This window comes from Chiloscyllium plagiosum, unplaced genomic scaffold (genome assembly GCF_037043375.1).
Source record: "Chiloscyllium plagiosum isolate Xiang-an unplaced genomic scaffold, Cpla_swu_hap1 HiC_scaffold_20, whole genome shotgun sequence".
Lineage (NCBI taxonomy): Eukaryota > Metazoa > Chordata > Chondrichthyes > Orectolobiformes > Hemiscylliidae > Chiloscyllium > Chiloscyllium plagiosum.
Window position 1 is genome coordinate 18303365 of NW_028270158.1, and position 25974 is coordinate 18329338.

A 25974-nucleotide genomic window follows, 5' to 3' on the forward strand; every position below is an offset into this window, starting at 1 on the left:
GGACTGTGCTGCAGGGTATGGGTAACTTCAGTGACTGACAATGTCCTTCAGGATTTCTTAATATTGTGAAAGGCATGACATAAGTTATTTTTCCTTTCTTTTAATTAAGTTCCAACAAGATTTGAATGTGGAGTTGGCACAAAGACATACAGTATCCAGTTTCTAGAATGGGAACAATTCCATGATAACATGCAAAAACGCCAAAGTGGAAAACGTCATCCGTCCCTCCAGAACCTCACTCCTACCCATCTCAATAGTTCAGCTCAGTATCTCAGCTACACTTTATAAAATGTTTATCCTCTCATAGGCAGTAGGTGACACAGGCAAAGCCAGAATCTAATTACCCTCAAATAAAATGTGGTGAGCTGCCTTCTTGAACCACTTTAGCCCATCTGGTTTGATTTTTTGCTAACAGTTTCATACAACTGAAATGGTTTGCTCAGCCATTTCAAAGTGTAGTTAAGAATTAACCACATTGGGAAGGAAGTCTGTCCATAACTGGTCTTGTTCTCGACCCACAGCAAAGGATATTAAAAGTATACCAGCTGGATTTTTCCAGTAACTGAAAATAGTTTAACAGGCAGCCATATTAACTTTATATTCTATATTTATTAATTAAATTTATTCATTGAATTTAAATTCCACCAGCTGCCTTAATAGGAATTGAACCCAGGTCCCCTGAACATTAGTGGTATTATCATTGGACTAGTAATCCAGAAAACCCACATTAGCCAATGAATACCCTTTACATGTTCAGATCGTTATTAATTTCTGGACAGCAATAAAGAATGGTAATCATAGTAAATTTCCTGCTCCACGGTTCAGTAGCTCAGAGCCATTTGTAGCAACAATTTTGAGATAAGCTAACTCAGCACAGAATAGGATCAAAACATGGGACCTTCCTGGTCAGTACAGTTCAAATACCCACACTGAGCCATCAGCAGTAGCAACCAAAAAACATTGCCTGTCTTAACAGGATTCATTCCTACAGTAAAGCTGAATCACTAAGCCAGATTATAATGTAGAATTCCTTACCACATGAGTGAAGAAAGTCTCCTTATTGATAATGTTGCTGACTGTTGCACAAAATTCCAGCAGCTCTTTGGATTGTTCAACTATTAGAGGTGGGTATAGTTTACATAACACCAACAGCTGGGAACTGAATACACTGTGGAATTGAAGAAAGAAATCAGCAACACGCAAGGTGCACCCGTACATTTAGTAATTAATCAGAATGCTCATGAAACGTTATCCAAAATGAATTCAGGCATGCAACTGAAAAAGGCTGAAACTTGGCAACAATTTCTGCTTGGATTCACTGCTACGGCACACCTTGTGCAGGTTTACTAATGTGGCACTGGGACGTTCAGTAAATGGGTGCTGACAATGAAACTAAACCAGCCATCACCACAGCTCAGTGATTCAGTGAACATGCCTCATCATTTCACTTTCTATGTCGCATTTGTAATATGTCAGTTTTTGATCCATTATCAAATTAGGTGCAGTTATCACAACTGACAATCTCTATCAGCTGTACACAGCACAGTATTTGGGGATGGAAATTTTAAGTCTGAAATATTATTTCATGCCCTCTCCATTACTATCGGCTACGATATGTTGCTGTTGTAGAACCACCACTGCCCAGTAATTTAGTGGCAAAATAAACCACAGATTAAATAGAGCTGAAGGTATCAAGCCCGCTGTCCAGTCAGTTAATATCAATGTGATTTTTGTGTGACTAAAATGAGGATGGAAAACCAACTACCAGGCTTTCTGCTCCTGATCATTAGCTAGTGAGCTGGACCCACATAAAGAATGAAAATTGAGTGGGAAGTGACCAGGAAGATTTTTTAAAAAAGCAAATCAACAAAGTTTGACCACAATTTTAAACAGGAAATAATGTTTAGTGTTTGAAATATTATACTTTCCTCCAGGTTTATGTGCTACAGGCTTGCAGAGACTTTACAAATTGTTTACAGCACAGAAACAAACAATTCAGCCAAACGGTCCATGGTTAAAATACCTCGCTATGTCTCCCTTTTTTTAAGCATTGACAAAGGGTCAGTTAGACTTGAAACGTCAGCTCTTTTCTCTCCTTACAGATGCTGCCAGACCTACTGAGATTTTCCAGCATTTTCTCTTTTGGAAACAGTCCATGCTGATGGTCAAGCTCCATAGGAGCTCCCTAACAATACTGCTTATTGAGCCTCATCAGCATAGTGCTCTATTCCTCTCTGCTTCCAAACTGCAGCTATGCTAGTCACCTTAACTAATCCAATTGGTAACACATCCCACACTCTAGCACTCTGGATGAAGAGCTTTTTTCTGAATTGCCTGTTCATTAGTGACAATCAATATTTACGGTCTCTTGTTTTTAGTCTTCCCAACAACTGCAAACATCTTTACATCCACATTATAAAACCATCTTATAATCTCTCATGTCTTTTCCAAGTCACCCCTGCTCAGTCTTCACTTGTTGAGAGAAAAGAACATCAGCCTGTTTAATATTTCTGAGTATTTAACCTCTTGGCTCTGCTATTTTGTAAACAATTTTTAAAATACATTTTCTAGGCCCTCAATATACTTTTTAAATGTACAGAGAGCACACCAAGTATGGTCTAACTAAGGTCCTATAAGCGAGTGACATAATTTCTCCCCTTTTCAATTTTGGTGAGAAGCAAGAGCTCAGTGCCTTAGTCAAAATGACAAGTGGTGTTTTACAAGCAACCCGCCTCCTCACTCTGCAGACCTGTGGCTTCCTCTGCTGTGTTTCCAGTAGCAGTAGGCACAGCACCAGTTACCCCCATACACAACAAAAATCCAAATGTTCATGCACGTTTCTCCCAAGTTGGGTATATGCAGTCGGGGAATTCTGGTTATTTTAAAATGAATCCCTATCACCTCTTTACTTCCTCTTTCACAATTATTTATGCCTTTGATCATTTACCAATTCTACAGGTTTTTCTTTGGATTTTACCATTGATTGCTCGGGCAAAGTGTGCAATGGACTGTGAAACTTTGCAGAGCGACATAGATACTTTAAATGAGTGGGCAAAGGTCTGGCAGATGGAGTACAATATTAATAAATGTGGAGTCATCCATTTTGACAGGAACAACAGTAAAAAGGACTACTATTTGAATGGTAAAAAAATTACAGCATGCTGCTGCGCAGAGACCAAAACTTGGTCTGCAGATTCAACACATAATTAGGAAGACAAATGGAATTTTGTCCTTCATTGCTAAAGGGATTGAGTTTAAAAACAGGGAGGTTATGTTGCAGCTGTACAGGGTGCTGGTGAGGCCACACCTGCAGTACTACGTGCAGCTTTAGTCTCCTTATTTGAGAAAGGCACTAAAGGGGGTACACACAGGAGGTTCACTAGGTTGACTCTGGAGTTGAGGGGTTTGGCGTACGAGGGGAGACCGAGTAGACCGGGATTATGTTCATTGGAATTTAGAAGAATGGTGGGGGGAAATCTTGTACAAACATATAAAATTATGAAGGGAGTAGATAAGATAGAAGTAGAGAGGGTGTTTCCACTGGCAGGTGAAGCTAGGACAGGGCAGCACATCCTCAAAACTAGAGGGAGCAGATTTAGGACTGAAATGAGAAGGAACTTCTTCAACCAGAGGGTTGTGAATTTATGGAACTTCCTGCCCAATGAAGTGATTGAGGCTTCATCAGTAAATGCTTTTAAAGCTAAGATAAATACTTTTTCATACAGTAAAGGAATTAAGGGTTATGGAGAAAGAGAGTGGGTAAGTGGAGCTGAGGCCACGAAAAGATCAGCTATGATCGTACTGAATGGCGGAGCAGGCTCGAAGGGCCAGGCAACCTACTCCTGCTTCTAGTTCTTATGTTCTTGTTCTTATGTACTCCTGTGTTAACTGTAGCTCTCCATACTGCTGTTGTCTGCTAATTTTGTAACTGTACTCTGATACCTGCAACCCCAGCATCACTCCTTGTGGAGCAACTCTCCCCCCATCTGTTTGATTAACTAGTTCCAATCCTGGCTCTGTTTTCTGTTTTGTAGCCAACTTAAAATCATTTTACTACATGTCTCTGATCATACATATTCATAGCTGAACCATGGGCTTAAAATGCAGCACCCTTCGTGAAAATCCTTTCACCTCTTCAAAGTGTTTAAAATGGTTCATCAAGTAAGACCTGTCCTTTGGACACCATGTTGACTATTCCTGATTGTATTTTGAGATTCTGTATATTTTGATTATACCTTTATATTCAACTGTTGATGAGTTTCAGTTTTATACTTTGTAACATTTTCTTTTGGCACGATGATTCACTCAGAGCACAATCTGATGGACAGTGTTATTCCAACAAGTATTCAACCCTAAAAGTAGTAAACAGGCATTTGCCAAATGTTATTTTTACTTACCGTTGAACTTCAGTTTTGAAGTCAGGGATGTCATATAGGAGACTGCTACGTTCCAGGATAACCAGAACTAGCTGATTGATCAGTGGACCATCTGCAAACTGAAGCCAAAAGGGAAAGTGTGGATGATTCCAAAACCAGTCATATGGCACACAAAGAACAGAGTACACAGGCAAAGTTCTAGTGAAAATACAACTGGAATTTGGCTTAAACTACAATGCAATGCACTTTAAATAATCATCTCCTGTAACACAATTAACCAGTGATTCACGAACTACCTGGTAAAAATTCAGCATGATGTTATTAATATCATTTGATAGACAATTTAAATTGATTCCTCAAAAGACAAAAATATGCTCGTGAAGATAATATTTTGGTGTTTCTTTTTTGAGACCAGAAGCAACCCAATAGGTATTAAATGAGTGACATGACGACAGGAGGATGACCAAACTATCTTTGATACCTTGTGATAAAAGTAATTGCCCTTCAGATTATGCCAAGGCTGTCAGGCAGGGATGAGGGTCTTAAAGATAAGCAAGGTAATAAGGGCTCATGCCCGAAACATCGATTCTCCTGCTCCTTGGATGCTGCCTGAACCGCTGCGCTTTTCCAGCAACACATTTTCAGCAATACAAATATTGAGACCAGTGACAGCCTTAGTATAAAACAAATAGAAGAGGGTGTAATGCTTCGGATTATAATGTTAACTTTTTTTTTAATAGATATTTTTATTAGAAATTTAACATTTTTACAAGTTTACAAAAATAAACAAAACTCTCAAGTACAAACATTGATATACAATTAAATCTTAAATATATAATAACCAAAATTTAACAAAAGAAAAATACCAAGAAAGAAAAAAAACAAAACTCAACTAACTACTAATCTAACCTACAACTAACCAGAGTGTATATTTAAGTCTCTTACATTATTCAAATAAGAGAGCGAGAAAAAACAAACAAAAAAACAATGGATAACATAGAAATTGGATAGTGAGATACATGCTCGGAATGTGTTAACATCAAATGTAACAAAACCCGTATTCGTGCGGGATTCCTCTCCGAAGGGGCCCCGGACCAGCCAGGTTCGTAATGTCAATTAAATAAAAGCCCTTGTTAGGATAGCCGAAATATCTGTATTCATATAATTCAAGAAGGGCTGCCATATTTTATAAAATAATTCGGTCTTTCGGTGCACCATATTTGTAAGGAAGTCAAGGGGAATACATTCCATAATTAATCTGTGCCAATTTGAAAGTCCAGGGGGGCCCTCAGCCACCCAGTTTACCAAAATATTTTTCCTTGCACAGAAAGAGAGAATAGAAAATAGTCTCTGCCCGTACATGTCCAGGGAGGGAAAGTTCGAAAAGCCCAAAAGGAGAGATACAGGTCCACTTTAATTTCAGTTCCTAAAATTTCTGTCAGGGTACTTGCTACTTTAGTCTAGTATCTACAGATCTTATGACAGGTCCATAGGCAATGTACAAGAGTGCCCACCTCTATTTTACATTTGGGACACATTGGGGATGCCCCTGCCTTATATTTTGCCAATCGATCCGGTGCTATATGGGCCCTATGAAGTATCTTCAGCTGGATAGCCTGAGTTCTGTTACAGATGGTGATTCTTCTGGCTTTTTCCCAAATGTCATTCCACGTTTCTATAGAGATTTCTAGTCCCAATTCCTGATCCCATGTTTTAAGCAGATTGTCCATATCTCCTGATACTTCATGATGTAGTAAATGATAAATAGTACTAATGGAGGATTGGTAGTAGTACTCTACATTCTCTGATTTATAAAGACCATCTAATAACGTAGTCTTCTTCTGTATGTAATCTCAAATTTGGAAGTATCGATAGAGGTCTCCATTAGGTAATCCGAATTTCCGACGCAGCTGTTCAAAAGACATCAAGACCCCATCTTTAAATAGGTCCCCTAGACATGAGATACCCCTGGATCTCCAGAGTTTAAAAGTGGTGTATGTAAACCCCGGTTGGAATCCCCATGCTCCCACTATCGGTGCATGGGGGATGTTTTATGTGAGTTGCCCTCATTTTGCCGCATTATATTCCAAGCTTTAATTGTGTTTAGTATTATAGGGTTTTTACAGTGATCCGTAATGATTTTCCTCTTGTCTGAAAATAAAAGGTTAATAAGTGGGCATTTTACTTGAGAAGCCTCGATGTCCAGCCAGATTGATTGCGGGTCAGACAAGACCCAATCGGCTATGTAAATTAATAAGGAACTTAACTGATAGTTCCTAATATCTGGGAAGTCCAATCCTCCCCTTGCCTGTGGAAGCTGTAGCTTCTTCAGCTTAATGAGGGGCCGTCTATGATTCCAGATAAAGGAACCCAGCCAGCCATATAATTTACGTAGTGCCAGCCTCGGCAGCATCACTGGAAGCATTCTCATAGGGTATAGGAGACGGGACAGGACATTCATTTTAATTAGTGCTATTCTACCCAGCCAGGAAATCGGAAGGTCTCCCCATCGCTGGAGGTCCTGCCTTATCCTCTCCAATAAATGCACAAAGTTAGCCTTGTATAACTGACCAAATACTGGGGTAATAAAAATGCCTAAATATAAGAAACCCTCCAGGGACCAACGAAAGGGAAAAAGGGATCCGTCCACTAAGTGGGGTATCATAGCAAGGCCACCCATTGGCATAGCCTCCGATTTTGAAAAATTAATTTTATAGCCTGAGAACCCGCTAAATGTATTAATAACTTGAATTAAGTGAGGTACAGACATCAGAGGGTTACTGAGGAATAGAAGAACATCATCTGCATACAGGGTAATTTTATGTTTACCTGTACCAATCCTCGGGACCGTTATATTAGGATCAGCTCGAATAGCTTCTGCTAGTGGTTCAATTATTAGCGTAAATAACAATGGCGAGAGAGGACATCCCTGATGGCAGCCCCTACCCACACTGAAGTTATCCGAACCTAATCCATTGGTAACCACAACTGCTTTGGGATCACTATACAATGTTGAGACCCATTTGGTAAACACCTTTCCAACGCCAAACCTTTCCAATGTGTAAAACAAATATGACCATTCAACCCTATCGAATGCCTTTTCCGCGTCTAAAGAAACCACTACTCCTGGTATCTTTCCCCGATTGCAGGCTTGAATCATATTCAAAACCCTTATTGGATGATCTACGGCCCTTACTAAACCCCATCTGATCCTCCTTTATAATATGTGGCAATACCCTTTCTAGTCTCAATGCTAACGTTTTAGAAAGGATTTTAAAATCTACATTTAGCAAGGATATTGGTCTATATGATGTACAATCTTCTGGATCCTTTCCTTTTTTCAGGATAAGAGAGATATTTGCCTCATTCAGCGAAGGCGGGAGACAGCCCTGACTATATGCATAGTTATACATGTCCATAAGTGGACCAGCCAATATTCCTGTAAATTCTTTATAGAATTCAGCTTGAAAACCATCTGGGCCCGGTGCCTTACCGCTCTGATGTTGCCTGATTGCATCAAGTATTTCTTGGACTGTTAGGGGAGCACTTAAGACCTGTTCCGGAGTTAGGTCCGGAAAGGTCAAATTTTTAAAAAATGATTGCATCCTCCTAGTCCTGTCTTCACAATTCTGCGATTTATATAAATCAGAATAAAATTTTCTAAAGATTGCATTAATCCTTTTATGATCATGAGTCAAAATACTCGTACTTTCCTTGACAGACGTGATAGTTTGAGGGGCCTTTTTTTCCTTTGCAAGAAATGCTAAGTATCTACCCGGTGTGCCGCCAAATTCATATAACCTTTGTTTTGCAAATAATATTTCCCTCTTAGCGGTTTGGGTAAGCGTAGTATTTAGAGCTGTCCTAAGGGCCGTAATCCTTTGCAATTTGATGATAGAAGGTCTATCAGCGTATGCTGTTTCAGCTGTTTTTAAGTGAGCTTCAAGCAGACGCTGTTGTTCTCCCATTAATTTTTTCTGGGTCGCTGAGTGGGAGATGATCAAACCTCGCGCGTAAGCTTTCATGGTCTCCCACATCATTGATGGGTCGCTAGCCATACCTAAATTAATTTCTAAAAAAGTTTTAAATTCTTGAGAGAAGTACTTTACAAATTTACTATCTTTCAATAGGAAGGGGTCCATACGCCAATGCCAAGGGGATGTCCCGTTGTTCCTCCCTTGATTTCCATATATATACAGCAGCGTGGTCGGAAATTGCTATACTACCTATTTTACAGGATGATATGGAATTTAAAAAAAAAAAAATCGAGGAGGCAAAAAACATATCAATTCTGGTATGACATTTATGTGGATTGGAGTAAAAAGTAAAATCTCTGCCCTGTGGATGAAGACATCTCCATACATCTACTAATCCTAATTCTTTGTTCAGATCCACCAATTGTCTAGATCTGGGAGATACTCCTGCAGTACTCTTGGGAATCCTATCTATTTCCGGATCCATAATACAATTATAGGGGGAGACTTTGATTGTATGACGGGCACCGAGAGCCATCAATTTTGAGAGGCTTCCGTTATAAATTTAAAGGGGTGTGCCGGGGGGCAGTACAAATTTAAGATCCCATATTCCTCTCCATTGAAAAGCGCTTTAATCAGAATATATCGTCCAGATTTATCTTTTATCTGATTTAGGATTTTGAAAGGGAAATTCTTCTGAACAATAATAACAACTCCCCTACTTTTTGAGCTAAAAGAAGAAAAAAAGGCCTGATCAAATCCACCCTGTCGTAATTTCAAGTGTTCTTTATCCAACAGGTGTGTCTCCTGTAGGAGAGCTATATCAACTCTCTCTTTCTTGAGATTTGATAATATTTTCTTTCTTTTGACTGGTGAATTACTCCCCTTGACATTCCAGGTGCACCACTTAACCGACTGATTAACCATAATCGCCCGGGCAAATCAGAGACCCCTCGGGAGGGGAAACTGTATCCAGAACATCCCGAGCATAGAGCATATAAAATTCACAAAAATAAAGGCTCTCTAATACACTCTCAACAGTATAATAAAAAACTATTTCTAAATAATAAAAAACAACGTATTTAAATGGAGATTTTCCCCCTTGTTCCCAGGGGGTGTCACTTCCTTTCCAAAGGTCCATCGTATCCTCTCCCAACCAATGGCCCACCCTTGACCCAGGCGCTCCTCAATAGGATGAGGAAAATTCAAATATACTACAGAGCTGGAGTTAACAGTGAGCACCCTACCCCCACCCCCCCCCCCACCCACACCAACACCTGAATATATTTGGTAATGTTAATACCATGTATAAACATATATAACTATAAAATTACAACCTCAACAAATAATAATTAAATACAATAATACAAAATAACAAGGGAAAACAACCCCACTCCTAGAGACAGAGGTAAAATAGAATAAGGTAACCACCTCCCCCCACCAACATTAACTAAACCCCCCCAGCTTTATATATCATACACACATACATACATAGAATAATTAAAAAAAACTCTGTGGGGGGAGAAAATCATTAAATAGAGAACAAATAAATCCCTCTCCCCACCCCCCCAAGATAATATTAAACAGTAAGGTAAAAAAAGAAAAAGGGGGGAGATATAAACCAGAGTGGGGGGGGGGGGGGGAAGCAAACCAACTTCCATTATCTCTTACAATTTATCTAAGAGAGTCCAAAAATTCCTTAGCCTTTTCCAGCGATCCGAAGTTATACACGGATCCTTCATGGTTAAAGCGTAGCATCGCTGGATAGCGTAAGGAGTATTGAATATTTAAATCCCTTAAACGCTTCTTCGCCTCATCGAATGCCTTCCTCTTTCGGACCAGAGCTGGGAAAAGTCCTGGAATAACATGATCTTGGATCCTTTATAGATCATGGCTTGGGAATCTTTTCCAAGATTTCTAGAGGCTTCTAGGAGTATCTGCCTCTCCTTGTAGCTCTGCAGCCGGAACAGGACCGGGCGTGGGCGCTGGTTCGAGCCGGGCCCGCGAATTGCAACCCGGTAGGCCCATTCCACCCTTACCTGGCCTGATCCAGCCTCCAGATTTAAAAGCTGTGGCAGCCACTGCTCGAGGAACGCTGTAAGCTGGCCTTCCTCTTCCCGTTCGGGAAGGCCCAGCAAACGAATATTTTTTCGACGACCTCTATTCTCGAGGTCATCAATGTGGTTCTCTAAGGTCCGGACTCGCTGTTCGAGAGTCCGGACCTGATCCACGGCTGATTGTGCTGTAGTTTCGGAGGTCGCGGCCTTTAGCTCCACCCCTCCGACTCGGCACTCGGTTTCTTTAATGTCTCGGTCGTGCTTTTGCAGCGCGGACGAGAGTGAGTCCCATCGGCTTCAGGATTCTTCAATAAAAGAGTCGATCTTCGCATCCAGTTTGGAGATGATTTCCACAAGGCTTGTCACTGTAGGTAAGTCCCCCGGGGCGGCTGTGGACGCCTTAGCTGCAGCTGGAGAGGGTGGGGAGGGGTTTCTGCTTGCTGAGAGCTGCGGGCTCCCTTCCCTTTGGTCATTTTTACTAAAGATTAGATTGTTTAAATTTAATACTAAGCAACTAATTAAATTAAACAGCAATTTTAAATGATTTGGTGAGTGTGGTGGGGGTGGGTGGCCCACTTTGCCCAAGTCTTGGGAGGAGCACTATAGACTCAGACTTGCTGGGTCGCCATCTTGGATCCCCATAATGTTAACACTAAAGAGAAGACCAACTATGCACTTTAGGCCAGAGAGCCTTTACGCGGCGTGAAGCTGAATACAGAGCCTATTATTTAGCAACTTTTCCTGCACCTAGGGAAAATCTCATGGTAACTAAAACTCTCACTTGTGCTGAGATTCTATGATACAGTTGTCAACTCCACAAAGTCTGATTCTCTGTCAGTGATAGATGTTCTAACCTCAAGTATTGTAAATTCTCATTCTGGTATACTCTAAAAATAATCATCTGTAACTAGCAATGAGAGAAAAAAATACAGAAGACATATGGATTTGGGGCCAGAATGAGGCACTCATGACTCAGTACCAATTTAGAGAGCAATCAGGGTTTTTAAATATATTTTCTAGTGTCTCATAATTTGACAAGATCAGCTTTATTGTCCATCTCTCATTGTCCAGAAATAGTGGCAGAGTCTTGAAGATGCCCGACACCCGAGAAGCCCAGATTGGAGGTGACCAGGTAAACATCACCTTCCACAAACAGGGAGATTGTGACATAAGGGTGAAGGCAGTGCACTGACAATCCAGAATCCTAGGCTAAATGTTCTAGGCACATGGGCTCAAATCGTGAAATTAGAACATAATTAATGTGGAAATAAAAGCTAAAGTCAAAGAATTCAAATAGCATTGCTGTTTTTGGACAAAATGCGGACAGTTAGGGAACATTGCTGTAATCCAAAAGTCATCAATAGTGTTAAAGCATAGAGGGCAATTCAGCAGAGGGAAGGCAATATTGGCAAAACATCTTCTTTTACACCTTTTGTGGGTATGCCGGGTTTTCAACCGGAGATGACAGATTCAGGCTTTAAACGTTGGGCAGCTAGGTGTGCGTCTTGCATGGGCGATTTATTTGAGGGAGATGTTATGATGTCCTTCAAACAGTTAGCATGGAAATACGAGCTATCTAATAGGGAGCTTTATCATTTTTTTCAAGTTAGGGATTTTATTCAAAACAAAAATTACACCTTTGACTGATCCCTACAAATCCAACATAGAAAGGGGGGTGCTCAGTGCTGAGAATATACTTTGCCAGTACTTTATATCATCAATTGTGGGGGGGGGTGCCCCTCAGATGGGTTTGATTGAATCTGCAGGGTGTGGGGGAGAGAGCTAGGTGTTGAGGCCTCCTTAGAGGCATGGGGATATATTTGGGAAAATGCAGGAAATATCAATTTGCAATAGGACCCATGCCTTACAATTGAAGATTCTCCACAGAGTCTACTTGGCTCCAGACAGTTCGTCAAAATTTAAACCAGGGGTATATTCACCATGTCCCAAGTGTAAGGTTGGTACGGGCACCCTTACCCATTTGTCTCTGGTCCTGTGGTAGGCTCCAACATACTGAAGCGCTGTGGCAGGTGCAATGGAGAGGATTTTGGGTGTAAGGGTGGAGAAGGACCCGATTTCTCTTCTTCTGGGCCTGCCCAGTGTGTTCCCTGCCAATGTGCATAAGACAAGACTTTTCAACATCCTCAGTTTTTGCGCAAGAAAGAATATCTTGCTAGGTTGGGTATCCGAAAACCCCCCAGGCCTGTCGGGTTGGTGGAAGATTGTTATGGAGCATATTCCCCTGGATTTTCTCACAAGTATGGTACACCACAAAACTAAGAATTTTTATAAGACATGGTAGCCCTTTTTGGAATACCTTGATATAGATTTATCTGCCACACTAACAAGGGCTTTTATATAGCCGTAACGACTGTGTTTCATGAGTCCGTTATCCGGGGAGGAGGAACTGTGAATGTATGAGTGTCTTGTTTGGCTGAGCTGAGTTATTACTACTTATTAGTTTGTTGGTTTTTTTTATCTATATATTCTATATATGATTATACATTTGTACATGAGGGTGGGTTGGTTTTTTTTATTTGTGTTTTTTTTGTAATGTTTCAAATTGTATTGTTTCGTATTTGTTGTAATATTAAAAAAAATATTTTTCAATAAAAATATATTTACAAGAAATTCAAATAGCAACTATTCAACCTGTAGATTGTTACAAAAATCCAACTGACTCATTAATGTCAGGGAAGGAAAATCTACCATCCTCACTGGATGATTCCAGACTCTCAGCAATGTGATTTAATTGCACTCCAGAATGACCTCACATTAAGGACAACAATGGAATGGGCAATCAAATGCTGGCCTTGAAAGCAAATGGCCACATCCCTTTTTAAAAAAAAACCAATAAATTTACTAAATATTTACACAATCTGACAGTTTCATATACACTTTTACTAACACTAGCTTTTTATTTTTAAATTAATCGTTTATTTCCCCTTTTTGAAATGGGTATTTAGAAATGGAATTTAAATGCTCAAAAGGTACAGGGTGATATTTGAACTTGTGTTCTCTGTATTATTAAACCAGGTTTCTCAACTACTAATTTAGTAACATAACCATTCACCACCATTTGTGGGGAATATAAACTGGAAACAAATTATTTTCTTTTCAAATAAAAGCAAAACTACTGTAGATGCTGGAAATCTGAAATAAAAACAGAAAATTCTGGAGCTCAGCAAGTCAGACAGCATCTGTGGACAGAGAAACAGAGTTAACATTTCTAGTCTGGTATGACCTTTCTTCTGTCAAGTCTTTTTCAATCAGAATCAGTGAAGCAGGCTGACGCTGATAAATACCCAAGCAATTCATGAGGTCTGTTATAAAGATGTTTCATTACCTTGATGACAACATTGAAGAAAACCTGCAACAGAATGGGAACAGTCTGAGCACATTGTACAACTCTAGGCCGCTGAGCCATGTCCAAAAGTACCTCGTGAAGCAGATTTAATCTAGGAAAAAGATATTACATCCTCAATAAGTAGAGAAAAACACTTGCCATTTTCACCTCTTCATTTACTCAACAGATACTTATTCCATGCTGCAGAAATGTTAATTCTCTAATATCTTCTTGCTGTACAAAAACCCTGATTACTGTTAATATTTTAACCTTCCTTTAGATTGCTCCCTCCCCCAAAGTGCCCCATCTTATTCATCCATCTCAGTCAAATCACTTCTTAAGCATATCACTAGAATACACACACACACACACACACACACACAGTCTCCCAAGTTGAAAGGTTTCTTCCTTCCTTCCCTTTGTATTGTGCCTGCACTGGATGATCCTTAAGAGGAGATGAAGAATCACCAAACAACTATAGAATTTCAATTCATCTGTGATCAGAAAGAGCTATCTAGCCCAATGCCACTCACTTCTAGCTCTTGGTCTGTAGCTGATTAGGTCACGGCACTACAAGTTCCTATCTAATATAGTTAAGTGCAATGACTTTGACTCTCCCAAGCTTTCAGACAACGAGTTCCATAGTCCCACTACCCTCTGCAGAAAAGACTCTTTGAATTCCCCACATCCGTCCACCAACTATTTGAAAATCTATGCACCTGTGTTCTTGTCAGTAAGATCACTTAATGTGTTCCATCCCCTAACTATGTGAAACCATCAATGTTATACACCTCAATCAAATCCCCCCTCAACCTCTTCAGTTTCAAAGACATCCTCATAAATCTAGTCTGTACCCACATTAGTGCAAACTCAGCCTTCCTATAATGCAGTGACCAGAAATATACACAATGCTTTAGGTTTGACCATGTTAGTGCTTTATACATCCTAGTACAACCCCTCCACTCTTCTATTCTCATACCTCTGTGAACAAAAATATCATATACACATTCTTCACCAGATTATCTACTTAACTTGCTACCCTCCAGAATCTACAGAGATGATCTCCTAGGTCTCTTTCTTTCGCATTTTACATTATCTGCTTATTGTGTAATGCCTTTATTTGCCCCTCAAATTTATTATCTCACTTCGCTGGACTGAACACTTGCCAATTTTCAGCTCACTCAAACTGATCCATTGATGCACTCCTGCGTTCTACACCTTCCTTCCTCACTTTCAAGCACAGAGCCAGTTTTTGTTTCATATGAAAACTTCTTAATCACTCTTCTGTATATGTAGCATGAAATACAAGAGACCCAGGAAGGAGATCCACAGAACCCCACTGGACAGAGCAGTCCAGTACACAAACACCATTGACCTTTTGCTTCCTGCCACAGAGTCAATTTTGGGTCCACTTTCCTTTGGATCCTGCATGTTTTTGTTTTTCAAATCCACCCGGCCAGCTCAGGGAAATGTAGAAGAAAACCCATGATTAAGAATCAGCACATGCTTTAACCACTACTTCAGCGCATCCAAAGCATTTTACAAAATATTAAGTAATTTTCAAGTAAATGTCATTTCTGTTACATTACAGAAGCACAGCAGTTAATTTGTACCCAATAAGACCTCACAAAAAGCAATGAGATAAAAGACCAAATAACCCGCTTTGGGGTCTTGGTCTAGCATTGTTGAGGCATAGATATTACTCAGGACAGCCTTACAAGAATGTTCTCGATTATTCCTGTTTGCTGTAATGTCAGGACCTCATATGTGTTATTTTAATGTTTCAACGCGCATAGAATATTTCAACTAGATAAAGCTTTTCTGGCTTTTAAGTGAAAATATCAAATCACGTCACCTGCATCTAAAACGCAATTCCCAGATTCGGAGATGCCGGTGTTGGACTGGGGTATACAAAGTTAAAAATCACACAACACCAGGTTATAGTCCAACAGGTTTAATTGGAAGCACACTAGCTTTCGGAGCGACGCTCCTTCATCAGGTGATTGTGGAGGGCTCGATCGTAACACAGAATTTATAGCAAAAATTTGCAGTGTGATGTAATTGAAATTATACATTGAAAAATTGATTGTCTGTTAAACCTTTCATCTGTTAGGATACAGTGATAGTTTCACTTCTTTCATGTGTAAATCACAAAACCCTTTTTTTTTTTAAAAGTTGCATTCTCGGGTTAGCTGTTAACAATGGTGATAGCTCGACAATATGTTGAAGGTGTTAGTCCCCTGTGTTCTCTGTCTATGACCTGATGTTTAGATTGATTCCAATCTAAAAAGTGAAATAACAGAGTTTTACATAAATTCATGCAGTTTTTGAGCTCAGAGTTCGATATGAATCTATGTGGTTTTTGAGCAAAGTGCAATGTAACTTTGTACCAAAAAAATTCACCACACACAATATATATGTGTGCATGTGGGTCTTTGTCTGTGTGTGTGTCTCTGTCTGGGGTGGGGGTTGAGAGTGTGAGAAAGTGTGTGTGTGTGTGTGTGTGTGTGTGTGTGTGTGCGCGCGCGCGCGCACGCACACACACACACAGTGTCTTAAGTCTGTGAGGGGGTGCATGTGTGGGAGTCTGTGTGTCTATAAGGGTGTGTGTGGGTGTCTGTGCGCGCGTCTGTGTGTATCTGTGCGCGTGTGCGCGTGCGCGCGTGTGTAGGAATATCTGTGTATGTGCGTGCAGTGCAATGGTGATCACCTGTAATGTGACATGAACCCAAGGTCCCGGTTGAGGCCCTCCCTATGGGTACCGAACTTAGCTATCAGCCTCTGCTCGGCCACTATCCTCTGCTGCCTGTCCCGAAGTCTACCTTGGAGGATGGTCACCCGAAGGTCTGAGGCTGAATGTCCTGGACCACTGAAGTGTTCCCCAACTGGGAGGGAACCCTCCTGTCTGTTGATTGTTGTGTGGTGCCCATTCATCCGTTGTCGTAGCCTTTGCTCAGTTTCCCCAATGTAACATGCCTCTGGGCATCCCTGCCTGCAACGTATAAGATAGACAATGTTGGCTGAGTCGCATGAGTACCTGCCATGTACACTGTGGGAGGTGTTCCCATGCGTAATAGTGGTATCTATGTCCACAATCTGACACGTTTTGCAGCATCCACCGTGACAGGGTTGTATGGAGTTGTCCTGAGAGACGGGCAGTTTGCTACGAACAATGATCTGTTTGAGGTTTGGTGGTTGTTTAAAAGCAAGTAGTGGAGGCGTGGGGAAGGTCTTGGTGAGGTGCTCATCTCCATTGATAATGTGTTGCAGGTCACGAAGAACATGGCGTAATTTTTCAGCCCCTGGGAAGTACTGAACAACGAAGGGTACCCTGTCAATTGCAGCCCGTGTCTGTCTCCTGAGGAGGTCATTACAGTTCCTTGCTGTGGCACGTCGGAACTGGCGGTCGATGAGTTGAACATTGTACCCCGTTCTTGTGAGGGCATCCTTGAGTACTTCCAGGTGTCCGTCATGTTCCTCCTCATCTGAGCAGATCCGGTGTATGCGTAGGGCTTGTCCATAGGGAATGGCTGTTTTAATATGTTTTGGGTGGAAGCTGGAGAAGTGTAGCATTGTGAGGTTGTCTGTGGGTTTGCGGTAGAGTGTGGTGCTGAGGTGTCCGTCCTTGATGGAGACGCACATGTCCAAGAATGAGACAGACAGTCGAGAGTAGTCCATGGTGAGTTTGATGATGGGATGAAAATTGTTGATGTCACTGTGTAGTTTTATCAGTGACTTCTCGCCATGGGTCCAGAGGAAGAAAATGTCATCGATGTACCTGGTGTACAATGTCAGTTGGAGATCCTGCATAGAGAAGAAATCTTGTTCGGACATGTGCATAAACATGTTGGCATATTGGGTGCAAATTTGGTCCCCATAGCTGTTCCGTGTGTCTGGATGAAGAATTGGTTGTCAAAGGTGAAGACGTTATGATCGAGGGTAAAGCGGATGAGTTGTAGGATGGTGTTTGGAGACTGGCAGTTGTTGCTGCGATGCCATCATTGTGGGGGATGCTGGTGTAGAGTGCGGAAACATCCATTGTGACGAGGAATGTGCCTGGTTCGACTGGTCCATGGGTGCTGAGTTTCTGTAAGAAATCTGTTGTGTCACGACAGAAGCTGGGGATCCCCTGTACAATAGGTTTTAAGATGCCTTCCACATAGCCAGAGAGATTCTCACATAGGGTCCCATTTCCCGACACGATGGGACGTCCCGTTGTGTTGGCTTTGTGTACCTATGGAAGGCAGTAGAAATCGCCTACGCGAGAAGTACGTGGGATGAGGGCGCGTAGGGAGCTCTGAAGGACTGGATCCAAAGTTCTGATCAGTGTGTTTAATTCTCGGGTGTGTCCTTTGGTCGGATCAGCTGGTAGTTGCCTGTAGTGTTCCTGGTTGTTCAGTTGTCGGTACACTTCCTTGCAGTAATCTGTTCTATTCTGAATGACAATGGCTCCTCCTTTATCTGCTGGTTTGATGACAATGTTGTGATTGGTTTTGATGGCATTGCGTTGGGAACGGGTGATGCTTTGCTCTACCTTGTGGGTACGGCTGATGAATCTGGCATTTATATATTTCCTGACAGTTTGAGCATACATGCCAAGCCCAGGGCAGCGGCCCTCCGGTGGGGCCCATATTGACACCTTCTTTGGTCGCTCCTCTACAGATCCCTGTGCTGACTGTTCTAGTTCATCAGTGGGCTCAGTGGGATCACTGCCGGCACCTTGAAAGAATTCCCGGAGTCTCATTCGTCTGATGAACTGTGTGGGCGCACACAGACACCCACAAATGCACCCCCTCACAGACTTAAGACACTCTGCACTCACTACACACACACACACACACACTTTCTCACACTCACAACCCCCACCCCAGACAGACACACACACAGACAGACAAAGACCCACATGCACACATATATATTGTGTGGGGTGAATTTTTTTGGTACAAAGTTACATTGCACTTTGCTCAAAATCCACATAGATTCATATCGAACTCTGAGCTCAAAAACTGCATGAATTTATGTAAAACTGTTATTTCACTTTTTAGATTGGAATCAATCTAAACATCAGGTCATAGACAGAGAACACAGGGGACTAACACCTTCAACACATTGTCTAGTAGCTTTAAATTAAGGGGTGGTAGGTATAGGACAGATGTTAGGGGTAGGTTCTTTACTCAGCGAGTCGTGAGTTCATGGAATGCCCTGCCAGTAGCAGTGGTGGACTCTCCCTCTTTATGGGCATTTAAACGGGCATTGGATAGGCATATGGAGGATAGTGGGCTAGTGTAGGTTAGGTGGGCTTGGATCGGCGCAACTTCGAGGGCCAAAGGGCCTGTACTGCGCTGTATTCTTCTATGTTCTATGTTCTATCACCATTGTTAACAACTAACCCGAGAATGCAACTTTTAAAAAAAGGATTTTGTGATTTACACATGAAAGAAGTGAAACGATCACTGTATTCTAACAGATGAAAGGCTTAACAGACAATCAATTCTTCAGTGTATAATTTCAATTACATCACACTGCAAATTTTTGCTATAAATTCTGTGTTACGATCGAGCCCTCCACAATCACCTGATGAAGGAGCATCGCTCCGAAAGCTAGTGTGCTTCCAATTAAACCTGTTGGACTATAACCTGGTGTTGTGTGATTTTTAACGCAATTCCCAGAGATTGCAAATTAATTTCCCATTCAATTATCGCCCACAAATTAAATTAGGGTCTGTGTACCTGTCAATAGTATCCCCAGCTCCTGCCTCTACCCGGAGGATATATGAAAACATGCTCCGGTAATACGGATTCTGGAATGCTTCTGCAGAGTTTAGAGCCTTTCTGTTCTGATCTGTAATCATTTTCTCACTTGCAAGAGAGGACTGTGACCTGAAGGATTCAAAACAAAGCAGCTGCTGAATGAGACTGAACATTTAAATACATGACTCATGATACTTCTTCACACAGAAATCAGACACATCATGATTTTAGCAGAATTATTTTGGCATCTATCATAAGGACAGAATTAGTATTTAACATTTTGTGAAATGTGTGAATGTGTACATCAGTTTCAGTAAGGTACTAGTTTACTTTCAAGGCCTAAGTTAGCAAAACACATGTATGTACAATTTTCAGGTAACAAATACAAAGCTGAATTATATTTTCTTTGAACAAATACATCATTTTAAACCTTTACTTCCAAGACTTCACTCTCATTCAGTTCGGATTTAACTTGTATGGATTGAGCTAATCTGTCAAAAAGTTAATTTCACAGCTGTCTGTAATTATCGAGCAAGTCAATGTATTGAACGATGCAGACCTGAGCTCTATTAGCTCCCAGAAGTTAACAGGTCTGATTCCCGTTTCCCTGAACTCAGCTAAAACACCACCGCAATTCACTTTTACATTTTAAACAAGGGAGAAGAGAGATCAGTCAAAGATCCCATGTTCAATGTATTGTCTCTTTCTGATGGAAAGTGGGTGTGTGGAGGTTGGAGGTGGGCAGTTAAGGGCTCAGCTGATTATTATGGCTGAGCAACTTGTAGTCAATCACTGTCTAAGCGCACATTAATTTTTGAGGGGTGGAGTGAGTAGAGGTAATAGAAGCCTTTAATACTCTCAAAACAGATTGCAATGCGAGTAGGGTAAAACTAACATGCAAATACAGCAAACAATTAGAAAGTCAAATGGTGGAGTCAGTCAGAGTCAGAGTCAGACAGCACAGAAACAGGCCCTTCAGCCTTACTTGTCCATGTCGACCAGGTTTCCTAAACTGAACTAGTCCTATATGCCTGCTTCTGAACTATATCCCTCTAAACCTTTCCTACTTATGTGCCTGTCCAAATGTATTTTAAATGTTGTAATTGTACCCACCTCTACCACTTCCTCTGGCAGCTTGTTCCATACATGCACCATCCACAATGTGAAAAAGTGGCCCCTTAGTTGTCCCTTTTAACTCCTTCCCCTCACACTTTAAGCCTATGCCCTTTAATTTTGGACTCCCCTACCCTGGGGGAAGAAACCCTGGCTATTCACCTTATCTCATGCCCCTCATGATTTTATAAACCTTTCATGTCACACCTCAGCACATATTCCAGGAAAAAAAAGCCCCAGCGTATCCTAACAAATCAATCCTTCCATCTCGGTAACATCCTTTTTATAGCAGGGTAACCAGAATTGTACACTGTACTCCAAATGTGGCCTAACCAATGTCTTGTACAGCTGTTACATGACGTCCCAAATCCAGTAATCAGTGTTCCAATTGACAAAGGCAAGCATGCCAAATGCCTTCTTCACTATCCCGTCTACCTGCAACACTGCTTTCAAGAAACAGTGTACCTGCACCTCTACATCTCTCTGTTCAACAACACTCCCTACCATTAACTGTGAAATGTTTGACCTGATTTGTCTTACCAAAATGCAACACCTTGTATTTATTTGAATGAAACTCCATTTGTCATTCTTGTCCAACTGGCCCAGTTGATCATTCTGATGGGTGTCTAGAACTGGGACAGTGTCTCAGAATAAAGGATAAGACTCTTAAAACTGAGATGAGGAGCAATTTCTTCACTCAGAGGGTAGTGAATCTTTACTCGAGAGAGTTAGGAATGCTGAAGCAATGTGTAAGCTCAAATCAGAGATTGACAGATGTCTAGATATGAAAGACATGGCCTCCATAAACAAGACAAATAAAAATATATGAGTACAGAACAGAAAAATATTCATTGGTAAGTGATTAGCTACAATCGGGTCAAATTGTAGACCAGCTCAATGGCCTACTCTGCTCCCATGTTCTTCCAATCAAAACGCTGCAGTCCTGGGAATCAGAAATAAAATCAGAAAATGCTGGAAACACTCAGCAGATCAGACAGCACCTGTGGACAGAGAAACTATTAGAGACATTTCACCTAACCCAGCATCCAAACGTCTTCATTTATTATCATAGGTAGAAAAAAAGGTATGTTTATATAGTACCTTTCATGACCACCAGAAAGCGATTTATAGCCAATGAAGTACACTTAAAGTGCATTTGCTGCTACTAAATAGGCAGAATGGCAGTCAATATGCACAGCTTGTGACTTAGAGACAAGAGTATCTCCAGCTGAGCTCCTGCTGCCACTGAAGGGCCAGCTTGAATTTTATCAATACCTGAGTTGGGCTTCAAGTGCTGCAGTCAGGCAAGGGAGGTCAAGCAACGAATGCAGGATCTCCAGCGATGTGTCTGGACGAATCAGCTCAGGCAGTAATTCAATGAAATCAGGGAACAAGCAAGGTGCGTTCCAAGCTAGGAACTGACATAAAAGACATAGGAATTAAAACAAAAAAAAATTCAACTTACATCCAGAACAAGAGACTACAACAAATCAGTACTGGTTAGTATCCTGCTATTAATGCAGGAAGTACAATTAGCCTATGTTATAAGATTATGCTTACAAAATTTATAGTCAAAGGAGTGCAGTGTCATGGAGATGAGATATAGTAAACAATCTTAGATTAGAACTTTCAGCTTCACCTCTCTAGCTTCCACCAGAAACATATTAAAAACAACCATCCCCCACAGACAAGCCCTCTGCATACACTGGATCGGTTAGGATGAGGAGGAATGCGACGGGCACCTGGAAGTGCTCAAGGATGCTCTCATAAGAACAGGGTATGATGCTCAACTCATCGACTGCCAGTTCCGACATGCCGCAGCGAGAAATCATAATGACCTTCTCAGGAAACAACATAGGCAGCAACAGACAGGGTACCCTTCATTGTGGAGTACTTCCTGGGAGCTGAACGCCGCCGCCACATTCTTCGTAGCCTGAAACACATTATTGATGAGGAAGAGCACCTCGCCAAGACCTTCCCAGTGTCTCCACTTCTCACCTTTAAACAACCACCAAACCTTAAACAGACCATGATTCATAGCAAACTGCCCAGCCTTCAGGACAACACCATACAACCCTGCCACAGCAGCCGCTGCAAGACGTGTCAGAGTATCAACGCGGGTAACACCAGTACACATGGGGACACCTCGTATCATGTACGCGGTGAGTACTTGTGTGACTCGGCCAATGTGGTCTATCTCATAGGCTGCAGGTAAGGATGCCCTGAGGCATAGTACATTGGTGAGACCGAGCAGAGGCTACAACAGATGAATGGACACCGCACAACAATCACCAGGCAGGAGTGTTCCCTTCCAGTCAGGGAACACTTCAGTGGTCTGGGACATTCAGCCTCGTACCTTCAGGTGACCATCCTCCAAGGCAGACTTCAGGTTAAGCAACAACGCAGAGTGGCTGAGGAGAAGCTGATAGCTAAGTTCATTACCCATGGGGATGGCCTCAACCAGGACCTTGGGTTCATGTCACACTACAGGTGACCCCACTGCAGAATACACTGGTCAAACACCCACACAGACCTTCACTTATACACAAGCTCTCTCTCATACGCTCACACAGGCACTCTCATCCACACTCAATCAGTTGCTCCTACATGCGGACACATATAAGCTTATGGGGTGAAATTGTTTTTTGCAGAATTAAATTTTATTTTGCTCAAAAACTGCATGAACCCATGAAAAACTTGACAACTATACAAAGGGTTTGTCAGTCTGGCATAGCACTGGGACACAGACTTCACACCTATTGTTTAAAAACCTGAGCTGCGCTATCTTAAGGATTGTCTTTCGGAGTGCTGCTCCTTCATCAGGTGGTTGTGGAGTATAAGGTTGAAAGACAATCTTATTCTCCACAACCACCTGAAGGACCAGCACTCCGAAAGCTAGTGCTTCCAATCAAATCTGTTGGACCATAACCTGGTGTTGTGATTTTTAAACTTTGTACACCTCAGTCCAATACCAGCATCTCCATATCTTGAGAACGTAATTTAAAAGTAGTTCTGGGATTTACATAAAGAACAGAAGGTAAAAACAATGACTTCAGATGCTGGAAACCAGATTCTGGATTAGTGCTGCTGGAAGAGCACAGCAGTTCAGGCAGCATCCAAGGAGCTTCGAAATCGACATTTTGGGCAAAAGCCTTGGCATAAAATATGGAAGTTTTAATCTAAGATTGCTTTCTGTATCACATCTCCATGACACCGGACTCCTTTGACTATAAATACGGAGAGCATGATCCTAACCTCCACAACCACCCGGATGAAGGAATGGTGCTCCGAAAGCTAGTGCTTTCAAATAGACGTGTTGGACTATAACCTGGTGTTGTGAGATTTTTAACTTTGTCCACCTCAGTCCAACACCAGCACCGCTAGAAGAGATTGAGAGATATCTCCGAATCCCACACACATTCAATTCTCACCTTGAAAATATTTGGAAAACTCTTGTGGAAAATACCAACATTCTCACTCAGTTTTTTTCTATTCCTCCTGCAAAACTGGACAATTTCAAAGGCCACCATTGAGTCATGATATAGTTCAGAAGGGATCTTGGTGAATAAGTGTCTGTATATAGCTTCAGAGTCCACAGCTGCAAGTTCACCTGAAATGTGGAAAAGTGCAGGATAGTTTGCTTATGTTCATTCAGGGTGACATCACTCACAACAATTTATATTTGTATAGTTCCTCTAATTTAGTAAAAGCTTCCTAAAGCACTTCACAGCAGCATCAGCATATTTTGACAGCAAGGAGATATTATCAGATGTCAGTGCAGATGACCAAAGAGGTAGATTTTAAACAGCATTTTAACAGGTTAGGTTAGACTTACTGTGATTTAGATAGAATTGAACAACTGGAAGCAGCACTCTGGCAAAACCAGAATCTGCACAGATCCTCCCATATAGTGCTTTCACCACTGGAAAGGCTCGATACACAAACGAAGGATCTTGTCGACAGATCAGGTCCAACAGAATCATTGCTTCGATAAGACACTGGGAGACAAATGCAAGATACATATCAGCCAGCAATAAAGCAGAGCTGAAAATTTGATGGAAAAAAAATCAGTTGAAAGATAATTATGGTTTTGAATATTTTCTACTATTCTTTCAGACCTCTGCAATTTGCAAGTTCTCTTTTCTCGTGGGGATGAAGATGTTCTATACAGTCTGGTGTTGTCATCACACTGAACTCTTCACCTACCAACATCAGTTGTAACACTCCACAGAATTTCTCTTTTGAAACAAGACATCTTGTTGGACCCTTGCCCCCAGGATCCTGCAGAATGCCACCTGTCCATTCTGAAATATTAAAATGTCCCTCAAGACATTGGAAACCCATCCTGAGTTGCTAAAAAATGGGTTTATGCAACTCCTGAAGAGTGTGGAAAATATTGGAGGTCCTCTAGAGTTACTCTTTGGTCCCACGTGTTCAAGCCAACTGATAAAGTGAGATGATTGCTTGTGGAAAACAGCAGAAATGGAGGTGTCATTGCTACACAACTAGCCCTGAAAAAAGAAAGATATCCACTTACGGTGAAACATAAAGGGATTTGGAGACTGAGATCACAATATTGTTTGTGTTGCTGTTCCCTGCTCTCCTTGCTAATTGTTACTGTTCAGAAGAGAAGTAATTTGGGAAGGTCAAGAGAACATAAATAAATGGTTTTTAAGTACAGACTGTGTAGTTTGCAAATAAAAACAGTGCCACATTTCTGCAGTTCCACTGGGAAATATTGAATAACATAAGTCAATACAGAACACAGTTCACTTAAGTTATATCAGACAGACAAAACAGTCAGACTAATAACTTGCAATTGGAATACTTATTATTCAAAACCACAGTGCCTAAATTACTTACAGCTTTCTGAAGTTCTGAGTCAGATTTCTTTATAGCTTCTGTTGCAAAGAGAAAAAAGTTATCTTAAAAATCAACATTATGTAGTCACTGCGACATGACAGCACTGACTTGATTTAGGAAGGATCTTGCTGCAGCTTCACTTTGCCACAAAGCTGCAAAAAGGAGCAAGATCATTGACATTGTATCATTTTCTGTTATGTTTTATTAGCATATCACAAATCAAACTTGACCCCTAACACTACATTATCCATTATCTTTGAACACACGAAGGAGCTGAAAATATGTTGCTAGAAAAGCGCAGCAGGTCAGGCAGCATCCAAGGAGCAGGAGAATCGACGTTTCGGGCATGAGCCCTTCTTCAGGAATGGGGCAGAGGTGGTGACCTGGGGTGTGCAGTGAGAGAGGGACTCCTGAAGAAGGGCTCATGCCCGAAACGTCGATTCTCCTGCTCCTTGGATGCTGCCTGACCTGCTGCGCTTTTCCAGCCACAGATGT

At 41.4% G+C, this 25974-nt stretch overlaps 1 protein-coding gene across 1 annotated transcript in view; it reads right to left on the minus strand.

The window, feature by feature from the left end:
• The window catches only part of ap5z1 (adaptor related protein complex 5 subunit zeta 1), a 72061-nt gene that overhangs the window by 4327 nt on the left and 41760 nt on the right, over nt 1-25974 (minus strand). Inside the window, exons 8-15 of the mRNA XM_043711908.2 lie at nt 25480-25517; nt 24452-24614; nt 24048-24226; nt 21892-22034; nt 19483-19632; nt 13754-13865; nt 4398-4495; nt 1036-1168 (exon numbers count right to left, since the gene is read on the minus strand). Coding sequence (XP_043567843.2) covers nt 1036-1168; nt 4398-4495; nt 13754-13865; nt 19483-19632; nt 21892-22034; nt 24048-24226; nt 24452-24614; nt 25480-25517 — 1016 coding nt within the window. The remainder of the gene's footprint in view (nt 1-1035; nt 1169-4397; nt 4496-13753; nt 13866-19482; nt 19633-21891; nt 22035-24047; nt 24227-24451; nt 24615-25479; nt 25518-25974) is intronic.